Here is an 18,447-nt window from a genome sequence, read left to right as displayed (position 1 = left end):
GAGGAGCAGAAGGAGGAGGAGGAGGAGGTGATGGAGGAGGAGGTGATGGAGGAGGAGGAGGAGGAGGAGGAGGAAGAGGAGGTCGTCCTCAGGAACTGCGCAGAGAACATTCTCCACCCTGCCTCAGGGGGAGGAGAGGTCGCGCATGTCATTTCCGTGGTCCGTTGGAAGAGGCTGCGGCTGGGTGGCGGGGAGCCCGGTGGCCCTGCCCGACACGCCCCCCAGCCCACCCCGGCCTCCCCGGTGACCCGGTGTCCACCTTTGGTCTTGCAGCCGCCTGCCCGGTGCTGTGCAGCGGGAACGGCCAGTACTCCAAGGGGACGTGTCAGTGCTACAGCGGCTGGAAGGGCGCCGAGTGCGACGTGCCGCTCCACCAGTGCATCGACCCCACCTGCGGGGGCCACGGCACCTGCGTGGACGGCAGCTGCGTGTGCTCGACGGGCTACAAGGGCGAGCACTGCGAGGAAGGTGAGCGGGGGGCCTGGAGGGGGGCGGCGGGGCGGGGGGGGGCGCCGCTCAGGGCCTGGCCAGGCCCCAGCCTGGCAGACGCAGCCAGAGGACTTCAAACCCCCGGCTTGGTAGATGTACAGAGGAGTCAAGGCCTGTGGAGTTGGTTCCGGAAATAATACTATATTTTCCCCTTCTTGACAGGTAGAGACCCTTTCTTTCTTGCGTTCTGCCCCCCCCCGACTCTGTCTCTCTGTCTGTCTGTCTCTCTCTCTGTCTCTCTCTGTCTCTGTCTCTCTCTCTGTCTCTCTCTGTCTCTGTCTCTCTCTGTCTCTCTCTGTCTCTGTCTCTCTCTGTCTCTCTCTCGCAACTGCTCACTGTGCCTCTGATGCTTTCTTGCCTCTCCCCTTCTTTTTCTTCCTTCTCTCCCTCCTATCTCCGCCCCCCCCCCACCTTTTCTTTCTGCTTTATTTAGAGTCCTCTGGGTTGGAAATTCCTAACACTGGCCAGAGAAAAGGAACAAGATGTCTGGAGTCTCCTTCTTCCTCAAAGCTGGAGATGCTCTGTTGTTTATCTTATTATTTCATATATTCATTCATTCATTCATTTATTGCCAGTCCCGGGTCTTGGACTCAGGGCCTAGACGCTGTCCCCAACGCCTTTGGCTCAAGACTAGCACTCTACCACTTGAGCCATAGTACCACTGGCTTGTGTTTTCTTCTGAGTGGTTAATTGGAGATAAGAGTTACAAGGACTTTCCTTCTCGGGACTGACTTCAAACCACAATCTTCAGCACTCAGTCTCCTGCGAGAATGACAGGCGTGAGCCACCGGTGCCCAGTTGTGCTAATTGTATGTTTTCGGTTCTCTGTGGTTGGTTTGCTTCTACTCTTCTTGGTGCTCTGAGATGCACGGGCCCCTGTGTGACCATTCCCACGAGATCCAGGACGCCGGTGGAGAGCCGGCAGGCGCAGAAGGCCACGGTGGAGGGAAATCCGGTGTCTCCATCCAGCCACACCGAACGCAAGCGGAGTGTCTGTGCGGCGGGAGGGCTGGGATCGAGGGGCAGGGGTGCCTGGGAGCTCACGGTGTATGGCACACATTCAAGTACCCCCTCTCCCCAGCATGGGGACCGACAGGATGCCATGAACCAAACCCATCGGGGGCATTATACTCTGAGACCGAGAGAGCAGAAGGAGGCCGGTCTCAGGGTCCGCTTACTCCAGCTGTCTCCTCCAGGAGAATAATTCAGTACAAAATTCTTGGAACCAAGTCCTGTACCAAGTAAGCAAGGAGACACAGCTGCCACACTCTCCTCTCTGCCTGCCTGCCTGTCTGTCCATCTGTCTGTGTCTGTCTGCACTCTCCTCTCTCTCTGTCCTTCTGTGCTATGGTCTTTAGTGGCCCAGCAGGTGCTTCTGGCCAGGTAAGGAGCAGCCTGGCACCGTCGGTAGGCAGGTACGGACCTGTGTACTCTCCACCTCGATCCACTCCTGGCCCTTAGCATGGAGCCACTCGATCTGCCATAGCTGAGTGTCTCTGTCCCACACCTCTCTCCCCGCAAGATGTCCTGGAGCACCCACACAGCCCCGGCAGATTTCTCCCTTGGCATGGATCCGTCATCAAACCAAAACCAGTGGTGATGACCGAGGAAATCCTGACTTGGTGACCCTGCTGGAAAGATGGAATGATTGCAGGAGACAACGCTACCTTCGCCAAAAACTCGGCAGAGGCCACTTCTTCAACAAGAAGGTTACAGGGCGTGAGGAACATGCTGGAAGAAGGGCCTGGTGGGAGACCTCCCCCCAGGGAAGACAGGGTGTCTGGAGTTGCCAGTGGGTCCCCGGCGTCCCGCCTCGGAGAGCCGGTCTTGTTTAAATGTTCAGAGTGAACCAAGCCAGCGACCCTGGTGATGTCATCTCTCCAGTGATCGCTCTTACCCGGGGGGGATGCGTGCGCTGCTGGCAAAACAGGAGACCTCATCATACAGCCCGGACCAGCACCTTACCCTCCCTGTGATGATGATTATTAATTATTTCTCATCTTCATCACAATCATGTTCTAGGAGAGGCGACAAGCAAGGGGTGAGCTCCTGTTCTGATGGACGCCATCCGTGTTTTCACATCACTGCATGGCTGGGTCTTTTGTTGTTGTTGTTTTTTCAGAGACATGGAATGTCGTAAACGTAATTCAGGGTTCTTCAGGGGTTCCTGATATATGCCTACTGTTTATTTAAAACACAAGTTCCTTGACCTGCTTTTGTCAGGCTTAGGGAGAGGAATCACATTCCCCACCCTCCTTTTGTCCAACCCAACGCAGGATGCACGGCTAAATGAGTTGTCCTGATTTCGGATGCCGACGGCCGGCGGCTGGAGGCCTGAGGGGTAAACGGCCGCTGTCCGCCATTTCAGTACAGCTCAGTTTTTCTTTACGAAGCTTCTCCAATGTCGTCCATGGTCCCTGCTGCCTGGTGAAGACTTGAAAGGGATATGGCCACCAGACAGCCCGTCGGATGACACGGGGGGGGGGGGCGAATTTAAAATGCATGGTGAACCTGCACCTGTTGAAGTTTGCCTTCAGTTATTCCCTCAGTGGCTGTAAGGATAAGAGCGCAGGCCGGGAGGGGGCGGGTAACAGATCCACTGGTGTCTCCCACCAGAGAAAAGAAGTGCTCTTCATTCTGGGCTTTGTAAGTGGGGCTTTTGAAGACATACTAGCAGTGTTCTAGCATACATTTTTTTTCTACTTTCTTCACACCATAATGGAGGATGGAAAAGAGAATGCTAATTTATGTGAAAGAAAGCTCTTTCTCTCTCTCAAACTCTCTCTCTCTTCATCAATATTGTCATCTCCCTTTTCCCCTCCTCTCTTTCCTCTCTTCTCTCTCTCATGTTACTTTCCATTATTTTATTTCATCTTCTCAAGGAAAAAAAAAAGAAAAGATGACTATGATACATTTTTTGAAAGCTGCTAGCTCTTGGCACTTCACCAAGCATTTTAAATGGCTAATTATAGGTTGAGAGCAATCTCTGAGAAAGTAACACACAAGATAATTTTGTGGATATTTTCTGGAGTTTTATTAGGAATGGGGACAGACTTTTTTTTTCCTTTTTAGGAAAAAAAAGAAAAAGGAGCAGAACTCCAGGATTTCCTTTAGTAAAAGAACCCGAACCTGCCCCTGTTGAAGTTTGCCTTCCATTATTCCACCAGGGGCTGTAACAATTAGAGCCTAGGCTGCAGGCGTGTGCGCTGGGAATGGGGGCGTGCACGTACATGCGCCTTGCTGGTACCGGCCGGTCGAGGGAGGCAGGCTTCCCGGTACAGAGTTCTCGGGTTCCAGCTCATCTCCATATCGGCGTAGACTCAACTTCCTAGGGCGGCTGCAGAAACCTCTATTCTCGCTCGCCCTCTTCAAGCTTTGGAATTGGGAGTGTTGATACGTGGACGGCCTCTGTGTTTTCATATCTTTCTTTAAATTATCTTCCCACAGTCACACAGAGGAGCCGGCATTGCACAACGCAGTGCATGGGTACGAAGCGTCGTACCCCAACGTACCCCCTTCCGCACCCTCGCCCATCCCTCCCTCCCTCCCAGGCCCTCACGCTAATGAACGTTGCAGGATGGACATTGGATTCTTGTCGGCAGCTTCACTCTGTTCATCTTCCTTCATCCGCCCCCTTGGCCCCACCCCGTGCCCTTTCGAGCACCCCATTCCCGGTGGTTTCTTTTGCTGGACTTCGGGGCTCTGTAAGCAGACACACGGTTAGAGCTCTCCCTTGACCCCATGTCCCCCCCTCCGGCCTTCCCCCACTTCCCTTTGGTGATTGGCGCCCCTTTCTGTTCCGTTTCAGTCGACTGCTTGGACCCCACCTGCTCCAGCCACGGCGTGTGCGTGAACGGGGGGTGCCTGTGCAGCCCGGGCTGGGGCGGCCTCAACTGCGAGCTGGCGCGGGTGCAGTGCCCGGACCAGTGCAGCGGGCACGGCACCTACCTGCCGGACACGGGGCTCTGCAGCTGTGATCCCAACTGGATGGGCCCCGACTGCTCCGTTGGTAAGCCGAGAGGTTTCATCTTGCTTTCCCAGCCTGGGGCAGGGGCGGGGGGGGCCCTGCGTGGGGGATGGGGCCTCCAGAAGCCACCTCTCCCCCCCACCCTTAGCCACGGGGGGGGGCGTCTGTGAACCCTGGGGCACAGGCCGGGCCCACCACGTGGGTCCTCGTGTCTCATGGAGAGGAAAGCTTGTGTTGGCATCGGAAGGTTTTCTAGCTCCCTCGAGGGAGCAAGGCTCGGGTCCAGACACACTGAATAGCAGGGCCGGTAAAGCAGGAAAGGGGGGTGGTCCCCGGGGGTGCAGGGTGATGCCGTCAGAATGCTCCGCGCCACCCCAGTCACGGGAAAGTCACCAAGCCGCACGCGCGCACGCGGCACACACCACTGCGTTTTCCTGCCGTTCAAGCGCACGTGTCTGACCTCCCAAGTGACCTTAAAAACAATAAAACCCGCAATGTTCAGCAGGTTGAGACCTGCCCGACCTTCCCCGGGTTGGTCACCGCGCAGACCGAGCCCCCGACCCGAGCAGCCAGCAGCCACGGTGCCACCCCCTTGCCGGGGCGGGGAGAAAGCTGTCACAGGGCTGTGAGGATCAGGAAGGGAGTAGACGTGAGGGAATAGACAGGGAAGCACAGTCGGTTACAACGGGGCCATTCGGGGGCGATCAGCCCACTTGAATCTGCTTTCTTCCCTGGTGCTGGACCCCCTCTGTAGAGGATGGGGTGGGGGGACAGGCCTAGGCCCCAGCTGTGCTGCAGAGGTGCTGGGTGAGGGAGTCACCGGTCCTCCTGGGCAGCAGGGGTCCCCGCCCCGGGGCGTGACCGGCCATGCCCCCTTCCTCGTGGGCTGCTGAAAGGATGAATGTCTGCCTGGTGCTTGTCCCCGCGCGTGAGAGGTCTGGAAGGCCAGAGCGTGTCTATCTGTCTGTCTGTCTCCTCCCTAGACACAAAAGGCTTTGAGCTCCTTTGAGAAAGAGGCTGTGTAAGGGCAGTGTCAAGGCCACGGTCACCATGCCCCCGAGGTGAACGGGAGGTGTGGGGCGCTGGCAGACTGGGAGAGGCGGGGTGGAGGGGCCGGGCCTCACCACACTCCGTCAGTCCCGGCTCTCAGAGCTCTTCCCGGGTGGGACCTCTCTACAAGAGTCCGGACTGCCCAGAGGACGTGTGAAGATGGATGTGTGAGCCTCACTCCCCTAGTTTCTGATTCACTCGGTCCAGCCGGGGCATGTCATGCTGCTGGCCCCCAAAACCCTTCTCCGAGAGCCAATACTATAATAAGAAAAACTGTAAGACAGCCAGGGGCTGGTGGCTCACTCTTGTAATCCCAGCAACTCAGGAGACTGAGATCTGAGGATCTCAGTCAAAGCCAGCCTGGGCAGGAAAGCCCCGTGTGACAGTTATCTCCCATGAACCACCCAAGAAACTGGAAGTGGTGCTATGGCTCAAGCAGTAGAGAGTTAGCCTTGAGCAGAAAGAAGCTCAGAGGCAGCACCCAGGCCCTGAGTTCAAGCCCCACGACTGGCAAGAGAAAAAGAAAACAGGAAACCTCAAAACGTGAACCATGAATGAGCGCTCGGCCGAGCTGAGCCACGGGGCCTGGGGCTGGGCCCGCGGCCTCAGTGGAGGGGCGGCGGGCCGCGGCTGTGTTGAGCTGTAACTCCTGTTTTTCTTCCAGAAGTGTGCTCGGTAGACTGCGGCACACACGGCGTCTGCATCGGGGGAGCGTGCCGCTGCGAAGAGGGCTGGACGGGTACGGCGTGCGACCAGCGCGTGTGCCACCCCCGCTGTATTGAGCACGGGACGTGTAAAGATGGCAAATGTGAATGCCGAGAGGGCTGGAATGGTGAACACTGCACCATTGGTAGGCAAACGACAGGCACCGAAACAGGCACATACTGCTTTATTTTCATAAATCGTAGCTCGATAGTGACGGTCGCGCGTGCTGCCACGGGCTGTTCCCGCAGGGACACGCGTGCTGCCCCCACCCCCAATCTTCTGCTGCTTCTCTAAATCTCCATCGGGCTGGGGAGCCCGAGGGAAAGCTGGGATCCTCCCTGGAAGAGGCTTTGGCCTTCCTTCCAGGACGCCAGATTGTGAGGAAAACAGACCCAGCCAGATCAGAAACCCCCATCCAAACTGCTGGCTTTGGGAGTGGGAGAAATGTGCACGCATGGGAAACAGTCAGTGTTACAGGTTAGAGCACCTGTTCATTGTGTCTGAGATCTGCTAGTCTGCCCTGGTCAAACGCTCTCCCGACTGGCAGGATCCAGCCATCCTTGCCTGCCAGTAGCGGATTCTGAGATCTGAACCTTTTCCTGCCATCTCGTGGTTGGCTCCTGACCCTGCCATTATCAACCCCATTATCAATGCCTCCTCCTCAGTTCTTATTTCACTTACTGCCTCTTTATAGAAGCTTCTTGACCAAGCATTTCCTTTTTTAACTTTTTGAAGGTCACCTTCTTTCAGGAGAAGCAATAGTTCTAAAACCAGCTGTGGTAGCACATGCCTATAACCCAGCTGGAGGCAGGAGGATCGTGCCATCCAAGCTAGCCTGAGCCAAGTAGCCATTTTCAGGCCAGCTCGAGCTACAGAGTAAGATTCTTGTTTCTGAAACCTAAAAGTAATTGGGTAGCATTGTTGCTCGGCTGGCTTTGCCTAGGATTTTGGCCATTATTGTAGCATTCTGACTTGAATGTTCTTAGTAGTCCCTTTGGCAGAGGAGTGTGAACGAGTGCTCTGGGGTTTCCCATCTCTCTCAGAGAGCTAGGACTGCATCGTTTCCTCCAGTTTCTGCTCTGGCCATGTGGGCACCATAACAGGCCACGCTGCCTGGTTTCCAACCAAACAGCCCTGTGCCCCTCGAAATGATCTCAGATCCCAGCAAGCCTCACCCCCAACATAGCTCGTCCACCCAGAGAGAGGCACAAGGTGAGGCGCCTGCCCAGGGCTGACTGCTGAGATCAGACTCAGTTTCCCATGCTGTTCATTGGGGTGACAACGCAGAGCAGCAAGTGGGCAGACTCTGCATTCCATCTCCATCCAACTGGGCACCCAAGAAGCAGCGTGCCAATCCGGGCCACAGCAAGAGCACTGGGACCCTTCTGGGACAGTCTGTTGGCAGTGAATCGTTTTCCAAAATCTCTCAGTGACACTCCAGGTCCCGTTCCCCCTCTCCTCTCCCCCCCCCCGCCACCCACCCACACGTCACCTGCTCTCATCTCCAGCCCCTGCCAAAGCTGAGGCTTAATTCATGAGACTTCCAAGGGAGAGGGGGGCTACACAGGCCCAAGAGCAACACAGTTCCTCCCATAGCTAACCCTCTCCATGGCTTCCTGTCGATCTGCCTTTGCAATTAGATGAGGATTGTTCCCACCCTCCCTGCCAATCAGCAGCTTTGGAACAGAAGGCTGCTTCCTCTCAGTTCAACCCATCCAACCTCCCCTGCTTGCCTCTCCCCTCCCCAGGGGAGGTAAGGGACAGAGTTTCTGTGCCAAAATGAGGCCTGCTAGGGCCAGGTTCCCCATCTTAATAGATGACGGTGACGGGAGCTAGCCAACAGCAGCCAGGGTTTCAACCTTGAGGCCTGCTTTTCTATTTTCCAAACATTAGATAGCCAACAAAAGGTATTTCCTGGCATGTGGCAGTTCTGCGGAATGTAAACATTAGTTTCCGTTGGTAAAGGACAGCATCCCTCATTTGCTGGTGCCATGTCAGCCTCCACAGCGTCTTGGTGCTGAGGCTCAAGGGCCCACAAAGCCCATTTGCTTTCTGGCCCTGTGTAAATGCACAGAAAGTGGCTGAGAGTCTCTCCAGTATCCAAGTGGGAGAGACAGACAGGCAGACAGATGGACAGACAGACAGAGGAGAAAGGGGTTGCCATTGAGAAAAGGCATGACCAGCTGTGACTTGAAGGTCATCGGGAAAGTCAACACAAATGCTTCAGGTGGCCCAGAGCTGGAGAGGAGAGAAGACAATGGGAGAGAGGAGACACAGCTCTAGGGTCTTTGGAAATGAGGGGGGGACAATGACGGCTTTGGTCTTGGATTGGATATATGGCCAGCGAGAGAACCCAGGCTCTTTGGTCAAGTTGATCTCAGTGAGATGAGTTGGTTGTTGATTCTGCAACCCAAGCGCGTGGCTGAGTGTGTCACACCTCCGTGAGCTGACACCCGTGAGTTTCGAGGGGCGTCGAGAAAGTGCAGTTTTATTTATCATAAAAGCTCCAGGATGGAGAGGGTTTGCAGAAGTCCCTGACTGGCAATGATAATGGCTTGTGACTTCAGGGTATGTGCTGCGTAATTTATGAAGCTCGTGATTGCCAAAGCCCATTCTTAGGAGAAATTGGGATGCCGAGGTTTTATTAGTAGGATGTGTGACTTTTCCTCCTAGCTTTTTTTTTCCTGAGGTTTTCTAAAATTAAAATTAGAGAGAGAGAGAGAGAGAGAGAGAGACCACCAAATGTCCCTTGGTTAGTGAGATTTGCTATTGGAAAGCTAGAGAGATGTTTGTACGTGCATAATTGCTTCTTATACTTTTCCACCTCTGGCCCCCAGAGCTGTTTCACGGATTTTAGTGTTTTCGTTTGAACAGACACTGCTGTCATTTCAATGAAAGTAAATGCCACCATTTACAAGTCCAGCATGAGTCCCCTTCCTCGGGGACCCACACGGTCAGAGGAGAGGCAGGCCTTTGGCTCTCGCCAAGCAGAAGCTCAAATGCTAGCTCTTGCAAATAGAAAATCAACACGAACGAAATGGCATCTAGTCTATAAACAATGCCATGGGAAGTTTGGGGGGGGTGCTAAGTGTGGGGTACCCAGGTTGTCTGTGGCTTGGTTTCGTGAGGTCACTTTCTTGAGGTCATTCAAACAATGAAACAAACAGTTCACATCAGGTTTCTGGATTCGCTGCACGGTGCCTTGTGCTGGTAGAAGAGGGGTTCATTCTTTACATGTGATCCTAAAAGGGGTGCTTGTGGCTATGTGCTCCGCCCCATGGCCTGCCACGTTCCCTTCCTTAATTCAGGGGATTTACTGCAATAAGAGCAGATAAAGCAAGCAGGAAGGAGCTGTGTGTGTGTTGTGTTGTTGGGTCAAGAGGCTAAGAATCTCGGTGACTTTGGAGGAGGCTCTCCTACACTCTGACACCATGAGGTGTGTCTGTGCACATGTTTTGCCAGTAGAATGGCCAACCAAAGGGGGGAGGGAGCCCATATTCCTGCAGTTAGGGAGGGGGGAGGGAAGCAGAAGGTTCATGCCTTCCTGCTGCACGTGGCTCTCGGTCCACGGACGCACCACAGACGGACACCCGAGGGGCGGTTCCATGCCTGGGCGGGGAGCGGCGGCTGCTTCGGTTATTCCAACCTGTGCGTGTTGCCTGTGCAGTCCCTACCTCTGTGTGTGTCCTGCGACCGTGGCATCTGGATTCCCAGCGTCCCTCGGGAGCCCAGCTGACGACCTGAGTGTATACCAAGAGCCAGAACCTTTTCCTTCCCTCCTCTCGCGCTGGGCCCTTCTATTTTCCCTCTTTAATTGGTTGGGGAGAGAAAGGGGTTCTTGCGATGTTAATAAGGAAAGTGAATCTTTACCCAAGGTAAAAGCAGCCGGGCGGCGGCTGGATGTGCTGATTAACTGACGGTCACCAGATGCACGCGGGGTCACTGTCCAAGAGGGACCATGGTCTGGAACGATCCAGAGCCAGTGGGGAAGAAGAGGACGATTAAAATTAACCAGTGTCTGGCTGGGGGCCTCCCCGCCTCTGCGTCTCCTTCCGAGTTATGGAAAGTTTTCTTTTTCCTTCTTTTTTTCTTCTGCTTGGCACTACTGTCCTTGAACCTCTGAGCTTTGGTAAATGCAGCAGGCGGGGGAGAGGGACCTGGGGGCCTGGTGGGGCCTCTTCACCGGGCCTCATTAATTAGCCTGCCCCTCCTGGGGGGGGGCTCTTCTAAAAAGTATCCTCACAGTTACCTTTTGGGTTTTTTATTTATTATATTCATGTATTGGCCTTTCACCATTAGAGATTATAGACAGATGTCCGCAGAGAGATAGCTCTCTCTCTTCCCTCCGTCACTTGACCAAACTATGAGCCAGGTGGTGTAGACCAGAATTTTCCTCCCCTGGAGGGCCTGGAAATTCTCTTTCGGGCTGGATCGAGTAGTCCATTCAAGGTTCACAAACCACACTTAGAACAAAGACTGATGAGGTAGAAGTTGTAAGGTACTGTGAAGAAGAAGAAGAATTAATAATAGGAATAAGAAGGGACAAGTCTCGCTTGGAATGAGACTCCTATCCTCAGAAGTGTTTGCTCGCTGTCCCAAAGGAGAGGAACTCTGGGAAGGTGGGGGACGGGCTGCCCCAGGACGACGTCCGAGGCGTGGGTAGTGTGGCTGCACACAGTGATAAGGCCGGCGTGGAGTAGAGAGAAGCCCCGTGTGGACTTGCTCTGAGAACACGTCACCGGGCCGTTCCACCACTGCAGACTTCGCTGGCCTCGCAAATTGATACAGCAAGAGTATGGGTGACGCGCTGCCCGCACACACGGCAGGCTGCGGCCACCGGCTCTCTGGGAGTGGGAACAGATCGCAGTGTGAGTTGCAGCATAGGACCGGGAGACGCCGCTAGTCCAGCCACCCGATTCCACGATCCAGCGGGACATAATGTGCACGCCACAGGTGTTGCTCCTTCGACAACCCGTGTGCTGACACACCACAGTCAAGTGACGGCGTCTCTGTGCTGGTGAAACGGCCGGTGATGCAGATTTCCCAACTCTGAGACAGTCTTGTGGGATTGCCATAATCTGTGGTCTCTTGTGCTTCGTGCCTTGAGAAAGAAGACTTCGCCGAAGCAAAGAACTGAAAGAAAAATGTTTTTTTTTTAATTCTGAAGAAAGGCTCGAAATTATTAGAACCTGAGGAAAAGAGAGAGTTAGACTAAGAACCAGGCACCAGTGACTCATGTCTGTAATCCTAATCACTCAGGAGGCTGAGATCTGAGGATGGCGGTTCAAAGCCATCCAGGGCAGAACAGATCCAAGAGGCTCTTATCTCCAATTAGCCCGTGAGAAGCCAGAAGTGCAGCTCAAGAGGTAGAGTGCCGGAGGAAAAGGCCCAGCGCTCAACCCCCAGTGTGCTCATGCACATACACACACACACACACACACACACACGCACACACACACACACACGTAGGATAAGGAAGATCCCAGACTTAAAGGGATACATACATCAGAATACAATCTACTGTGGCACACATGAGCTCTTACCCAGAGCCAGGCCCCTCCCAAGCCCTCCAGGCTCAGAACTCCCCGTGTACCATTTCAAAGGCTTTCAAGATGTCCCACCCCTCTGTGTCTGAATCCAGGTGGTGTCCTGAACAATAGCTTGATAGTGCAGTAGGTTGTCTGTGTTCAGGGCTGAAGTGTGCCATGCACAAACCTCCAGCCCCCCAAAACTCAGACCCCAGGGTCTCTGTCTAGGGTGCCCTAGGCCAGCGCGACGTATTTTTCCCTGCTATGCAAATATCCTTTAGTGAATAGTTTTGCAGAGCTCTTAAAAATACATATTTGGGGGGGGGGAATGTAACTAGGCCGTCAAACTCACAATAACGTAGGTGTTCTTGCTTGGAGCCGGGGAAGGAAGGTAGCATTATTAGGCCTGAGTAAATTTAAAGAAAGATATTAAGTAAATAACAGTGCCGATACGGCAACTATCACAAACGCACTATGTGGCTGCGTGCAGGACGCCCGGATGAGAGACTCTGGGAGCGCCGTCCACTTGCAGAGTTGTAGTACTCTTGCGACGGGGCCTTTCTCTCTTCTGCGGGGCAGGTGCGTGTGTAAGCGTGACCCAGGTCGTGACATACTTGGTACTGTGCCAAGCAGGAAGCTAGCACATGGTTGTCTTTGCCAGCCTCATCTGGTACCTGTGCAGAAGGGCAGGAGGGGACCCCCAAATCTAAAGCATGTCCCCACCTTCCTCTCCACCCCCGCCCACCCCCCACCTTCCACGTGTCAAGAGGTTTCAGGCGTGTCACGGGTCACCATCACCCACCATCCATTTCCAGCACCTGTGCTGCTGTCACAGTGCTCTGGAGAGAGAGAAAGAGAGACACACACACGGTGCCCTCCCCTGGGACTGAGTCTGCTTATGTCCCCATGGAGAGTGACGTGACTGGGACCTCCTTGTGAAATCAGGCTGCGGCTGGTTCTTCCACGCAGCCCCTGGGGGAGCTGAGAGGCCTAGGAGAATTTGCTGTTAAATCATGGGTCTTTTATTCTTATAATACGTGCATTTTTCAAAAGGGAGGAGCACTAGAGTTTCTTTGTCGTGGTCTCTGGAAATCCTGGTGTTGCTGGATAGAAGAGCGCTTCCCCTCTTTCCCACTGTTTCGTTTTGTTTGTTTTTTTTTTCAAATGAGAGGCCAGAGACGTTCTTGAGAAGTACGGCAGGGTGTCCCGTCCCTCTGGGGAGGTGTGGGGGCCGCGAGGGCGCGGCTCGGAGGTGGAGCAATCACCCCGGCTTACGCACGCACGGCCCAGCATCCCACCCAGCAGAAAGAAGGGGAGAGGGGCAGAAAGGGAAGGGAACAAACTGGGATGGAAGGAAAGGGAAAGGGAAGGAAAGGAGGAAGGAAGGAAGCAGAGCAAAAGAAAGGAGAGGAGAGCGAAAAGGGAGGACAGGGAAGGAAAAGGCAGAGGAGAGGAAAAGAAGAACAGGAGGGAAGAGGGGACAGATGGAAGGGAGGAAAAAGGAGAAAGAATCCATCGCGTCTTAAAGACTGCTCCCTAGCCAGCGTTTCTGAGGGCACCGTGTCCTGGTCCCTCTGAGTTGTATCCTCCCGCTCCTCCTCGCCCTGGGCTATGAGCTTTGCTGGGCCTTGGCTGTGGATGTCCCGGAGTAGCTCCACAGACCCAGCCTGACTGGGGAGCAGCTGTACAGTGCCCTCCCTCCCTCCCTCCTTCCCCCCTCCCTCCCTCCCAGGCTGCCAGCCATCAACCCTCATCTATCCTACAAGCTTTTTTTAGGATCGCTCCTTTTGAGCACATATTAATCTCATAAAGTAAGGAAGAGGGGGCTAGGGGGATATGATCAAGGGAAGGAACCCGTGCAGAGTACCCCGTACACAGCGACTGAATTATCACAATGAAACCCATTGTCCTATTAATGTATGCTAATAAAGAAAAAGAATCTTTTTAAAAAAAAATCTCAGCACCGGGGGGGAAAAAATAATAATAATGGGTCTCATTGTGATCTTAAAAGCCTTGCCTCTCTTACCTCTGGGAAGTAAAGCACAGCTGTGACTTCCGCCTGTAATCCCAGCTACCTGGGAAAATGTGAGACAGGTCACACTAAGCGTGGAAGCCACCTTACCCGGAAAGGTTGATAAAGTTTCATCTCAACCAAGAGCCGGGCACAGTGGCACTTGGCTGTCACACCAGCCATGGAAGAAGCAGAGAGCGGTCCAGACACAGGCCTGTTTCTACCTTGATAATAAACCACATCTACAGGTTATTCCAACCGGGCCTGCGGGGGCAACCGCGTCCGCCTCGGAGCGGCTCCATTTTGTGTGTTGAGGAACATACCAAATAGCAGCTTAGGAAAAAGAAACGACGATAACTTTTGTTTAAAAGTATTTCATCATAAACAGTCTCCAGATAATTAGAGCGGATTAAATTACAAGGGAAGATGCCTTCCGTTAATCTTTCTCCTAATTAAAACTATATCCCTAGTTTTTAAATAAAGTGGGGATTTTCGTCGTGAGCGGGGAGGGCGGAGGGCCGTCTGGCTCTGTGTGATACCGAGAAGTATCGCCAGAGGAGTGAACGGCTCCGGGCCGGCGTCTCCCTGATGGTGGAGGTCCTGGAGGACGGACATCCAGCCCTGTCACCCCCCAGCCCCCCCTGCTGCTGCCACAGAGTACCCCCCACCTCCGCTGTGGTCTGTGATACGTGTTGAGCCTCAGCGCACTGCAGATACGGCTGACGGCGGATATGGTTCTCTTCCTCAGAGGACTTCACTCTGGCAGGGATTTATAGGCCGATCTCAGCGAGCCGTGGCCATCTCGTAGCAGGAACAATTCAAGCCACACACTGTCCCACGTTAGCTTCTCCGGGGGGCCCTTCCGGCCCCAACGGAACACACACAGTCCCAACCCTACACGTCTGTCGCGGTAAGGAGCATTTCTGTCACCTCTCCTAATTCCTGGCTCTTCCCAAAAGCGATGCTCATCCCCCCCCACACACACACACGTACACACTGTCACTCCAGGCATTTCTAGAAAATTCCAAGGCTCTTCCTCCCCCACTAACCATTCATGACACCCAGCACCACGTAGTTCAAGCCCCAGAGAAAGCAAGAGCTAAAGTGCCATTTGAGAGACAGAGCCCCATGGAATTGTTGGACAGGAGAGAATTTAAAGAACTCAGAGGCTCCTGGACCATGCTTTCCAGGGCCAGCAGCAGCAGCAGCAGCAGCAAATCCCTAGTCAAATTATGAATGAACTTGGCGAGGGAAGTTGACGCAGAAAGGTTACTCCTTTCGGGCTGCGCAGGAAGCAATGTGCTCTGAGAAGTGTGCATTGCATCTCTGTATTCCTCAAATAACGTTTTAACTTCCAAAAGGACCCCCAGGCGGCCCTGCATGTGTGTGTGTGTCCAGAAATAATGTCCCAGGGTTTGGAGAACTCCTTGTAAGAGTACAAAATAACCACCTCGCTGGTACGCAGGACATTCTCCACCTCACTGTATCCCAATACGTTAGTGGGCGATCAATGGTTGGACGCTCCTAAAGGCTAAGCAGATGCTCTCTCCAAGGGCGAGGAACTCAAGGCAGCGACGTCAGCCTTGCACGGGGGGCATCACCAGCAAGCAAGGACACCATTTGTCTATCAAGCGCAGGTACCACTGATGGCTGCAGTTCAGCCCTGGAGAACAAAACCAGATCAGAGCTATCGGAGGTGTCTGTGGTGAGAAGCTAGCTTTGTCCCCCTCCCCGTGAATCCACGGGGTCCAGGCAAGTTACCAACCCGCTCTGCACCAAACTGTGACTGCGCACTGGGGTGTGGCAAAGGAGATGATGTTATCATCTCAGACAGAGGTAAAAGTAAAGGGCAGAATGGCAGTACAGCTCGAAATGCACAACACACATGGAGATCCGCTGGCTGCATGCTGTCGCTCCACCCCCACCACCACCACCACCACCGGCCCTGGTGCTCAGCCCAGAGAATGCAACCTCTTCCCCGTGGCTGGCTACTGACCCTCTTTACGGGTACTTTATCATCGCCATTCTTGGTGTGTTCAGAGATGGTGGGGGGGAGGGGGAGGGGGGTGTGTGAGGAAATGTGGAGCGAGAATGTTCCGTGCATGAGCATCTGCAGTCGGGCAGGTCGGCCTGCGGATCCAGCTCCCCCCCATCACTTTTGCACATCGGGGTGGCCGGTGATAAGTGTGTCAGCCCGATGGAGAAGCTTCTGGGTCTGCCGTCTCCACGTCGTACGGTTGTAAAAGCCCTCCTTCGGTGGGAGACGCTGAAGGCAGCGCTTGATACTCTAGGATGAATGTCACCTTATAATGTCACCTTAGTGATCAATCGTTAGCATCTGGCTTCACACCTTTGCTGCAGTTCCCCGGGTGCCTTTGTGGAACGAACAGTTAAGAATCCAGGAGGCGGGGCTGGGAAGGTGGCTCGGTGGCAGAGCGCTGGCCTTGAACTGAAGAGCTGAGGGACAGCGCCCAGGCCCGGAGTTCAGGCCCCATGACCGACCAAAAACAGTTTTTAAAAAAAGAACCCAGTAGGTAAAAAGAAAATGCGAGGAAGAAAAGGAAGGAGGGAGGGAGGGAGGAAGAGAGGGCAGAAGGAAGGATGGAAACATGCACAGATCAGGGCCCGATGTTCTAGAAAAAGCCTGCAGAGCTATCCCTCCTGGGCTTACCCTCCACCTGTTCCGCTATCCAGAACTTGCTCCGTTGGGATGGACAACCTGACTTCCAGTCATCTAGGAAGGGGTAGCGCAGGAAGGGAAGCAAAGGAAGGGATAGATAGCAAGCAGCTAGCTGACCCCTCATCACCAGCATTAAGAACCAGAGAGCCATAAGTTCCTTATGGATAAGAACCATCTACACACCATCCACGTGATAGCTGAGGTCTACACCTCCCGTGTACCACTCCCCCTCAGCAGTGACACAGCCCCTACTCACAGAGCACTTATTGAGTGCCTACTGTGTGCTGGTGCCACACCAGGTGTGGGTATCTCTGGGGTAGCAGGGCAAAGGAAGAGAAGGTTCGCAGCCGGGTGGATGGCAATGTGTGGTATCTTTGCGTCCTGTCTGTCTTTCTCCCCTGAGCCAGTCTCGGTTATACTCTGTACCAGACACACCCTTGGTATCACACCTGTGGTTCTGGGAATCCTATTGGGTTTGTCCTTCAACCTTGGCCCAAGGTCATAGCTTCCCAATGAGAGGGGGCAGCCTTGAATTTCCAGCATTTTCTGGGCATTCACTTGTGATACGGCGTCACATGAGATGGAGCCGGGTATCAAACTGTGCAGGTGTTACTTGTAAGTGTTCATATTTCCGGCAATGGAGGAAATGGCAGTTAAATCCAGTAAAAATGGCAGCTCATGAAGAGTCGATGCCCCCTCCTGCCTCTCTTTCTCTATCTTTTAATCCTCCGTTAAGTAACACTCGTTAATTAAATCTCATCTCCTCTTTGCTCCGCCTGCATGTTTATGATGCAAATCTCCGTGTGCTCGCCCTCTAATTTCGTTGTGTTATTGCTCCGACATCTTCAAGCAGAGACACTGCGAGTTTGTGAGGTGAACGAGCGACACGGGACAGGGAGCGAAGGACAGGAGCTAAGCCCTCTTTCCCTTTGGCAGTCAGCTGGTGGTTGCGCCCGTTCTTCTGGAAGGGAATTGGCCAGAGTTGGAGAAGGGGGACAAGTTCAATTCAAGACCTCTGCTGACTTTGAGGCGAAAAGGGGGGTGGGCAGAGCCTGGGGAACGAGTTGTGAGCTCAGACAGCCCTGTGAAGAGCCAGGCCTCGGCAGGGCCCGTGAATGTCTGTTAGAATGGAGTGTGGGAGAGGCGGGAGTGGACATGGTTGGGCCGTGAGCGGCCGTCCACGGAGGACAGATGTGGCCCAGCCGCGGCTAAGCGTGGCCGTGGAGAATTACAAGGCTAGGACTTCCAAAAAAAGTGCTGTTTTTTTTTCCTATGGAGGCCAGAAATTGGGACTCTTGTGAAGTAAGCCTTACGCTCCCAATGGTCAAATACTGGCCAGTATGAAAGCTTGCATGCAAATGCCATCCTGACCATTCAAACAACGAAGTCCAGGGGACCCCCCTCCCCGCAGCATGGCCACCGGCATCTGCCTGCAGGCCGGGGACCCGTGTGGAACTAGCCAGGCATCTCTGCCTGGGTGGACACCGGGACACACTGACCCGTGTAGGATGCCCTGACTCTCCTGGATGACTGGCTTAGGCAGAGGGAAAGCCCGGCACCGTGGTCCAGTGGGGGGATATTTGCGCTTACATGGTGGATTTTCTCCGAGGAGCTCAACAGCCTTTGTGTTGTCTCAGTCACCGTGAGCAGCGGCCAGCGAGGGTGATCCCCGGGTCCAAACCCACAGCGACACAACTGGCAATGAATGTGGCCCCTTCCCCGCCTAGCCGACGGACAGGCAAGCCCTGCGTGGCCACAAACAAACCGAGCCGGCGACTGCTCCCTGTTCTGTGTGTGAGTGTGTACACGTCTGTGTGTGTGTGTGTGTGTGTGTGTGTGTGTGTGTGCGCGCGCGCGCCCACCTGACCTCTGGACAGGCCCTGCATGGCACGCTATACCCTTCACCACACCAGCCCCTGCGTTGGTCATGAGTCAAATGCCATCCTCCGAATATGCTCGTCTTACTACATGTGCAAGTCCCGGGACTTACAGTTGGGTAGCTGCGTGTGGGATTCGG

General features: G+C 54.2%; 1 protein-coding gene across 5 annotated transcripts in view; it reads left to right on the top strand.

Annotated features, from left to right (window-relative positions):
* Tenm2 (teneurin transmembrane protein 2) overlaps positions 1-18,447 on the top strand; it is a 625,307-nt gene that overhangs the window by 544,141 nt on the left and 62,719 nt on the right. For 3 of the 5 annotated variants that reach the window (XM_013028659.1, XM_013028655.1, XM_013028656.1), the window contains 3 exons: positions 274-468; positions 4,298-4,498; positions 6,171-6,383. In XM_013028659.1, coding sequence (XP_012884113.1) covers positions 274-468; positions 4,298-4,498; positions 6,171-6,383 — 609 coding nt within the window. The remainder of the gene's footprint in view (positions 1-273; positions 469-4,297; positions 4,499-6,170; positions 6,384-18,447) is intronic. The other 2 variants (XM_013028658.1, XM_013028657.1) reach the window with 2 other exon arrangements.

This window comes from Dipodomys ordii, unplaced genomic scaffold, assembly GCF_000151885.1.
Source record: "Dipodomys ordii isolate 6190 unplaced genomic scaffold, Dord_2.0 Scaffold112, whole genome shotgun sequence".
Taxonomy (NCBI): domain Eukaryota; kingdom Metazoa; phylum Chordata; class Mammalia; order Rodentia; family Heteromyidae; genus Dipodomys; species Dipodomys ordii.
This window is presented reverse-complemented; position numbering and strand designations above follow the sequence as displayed.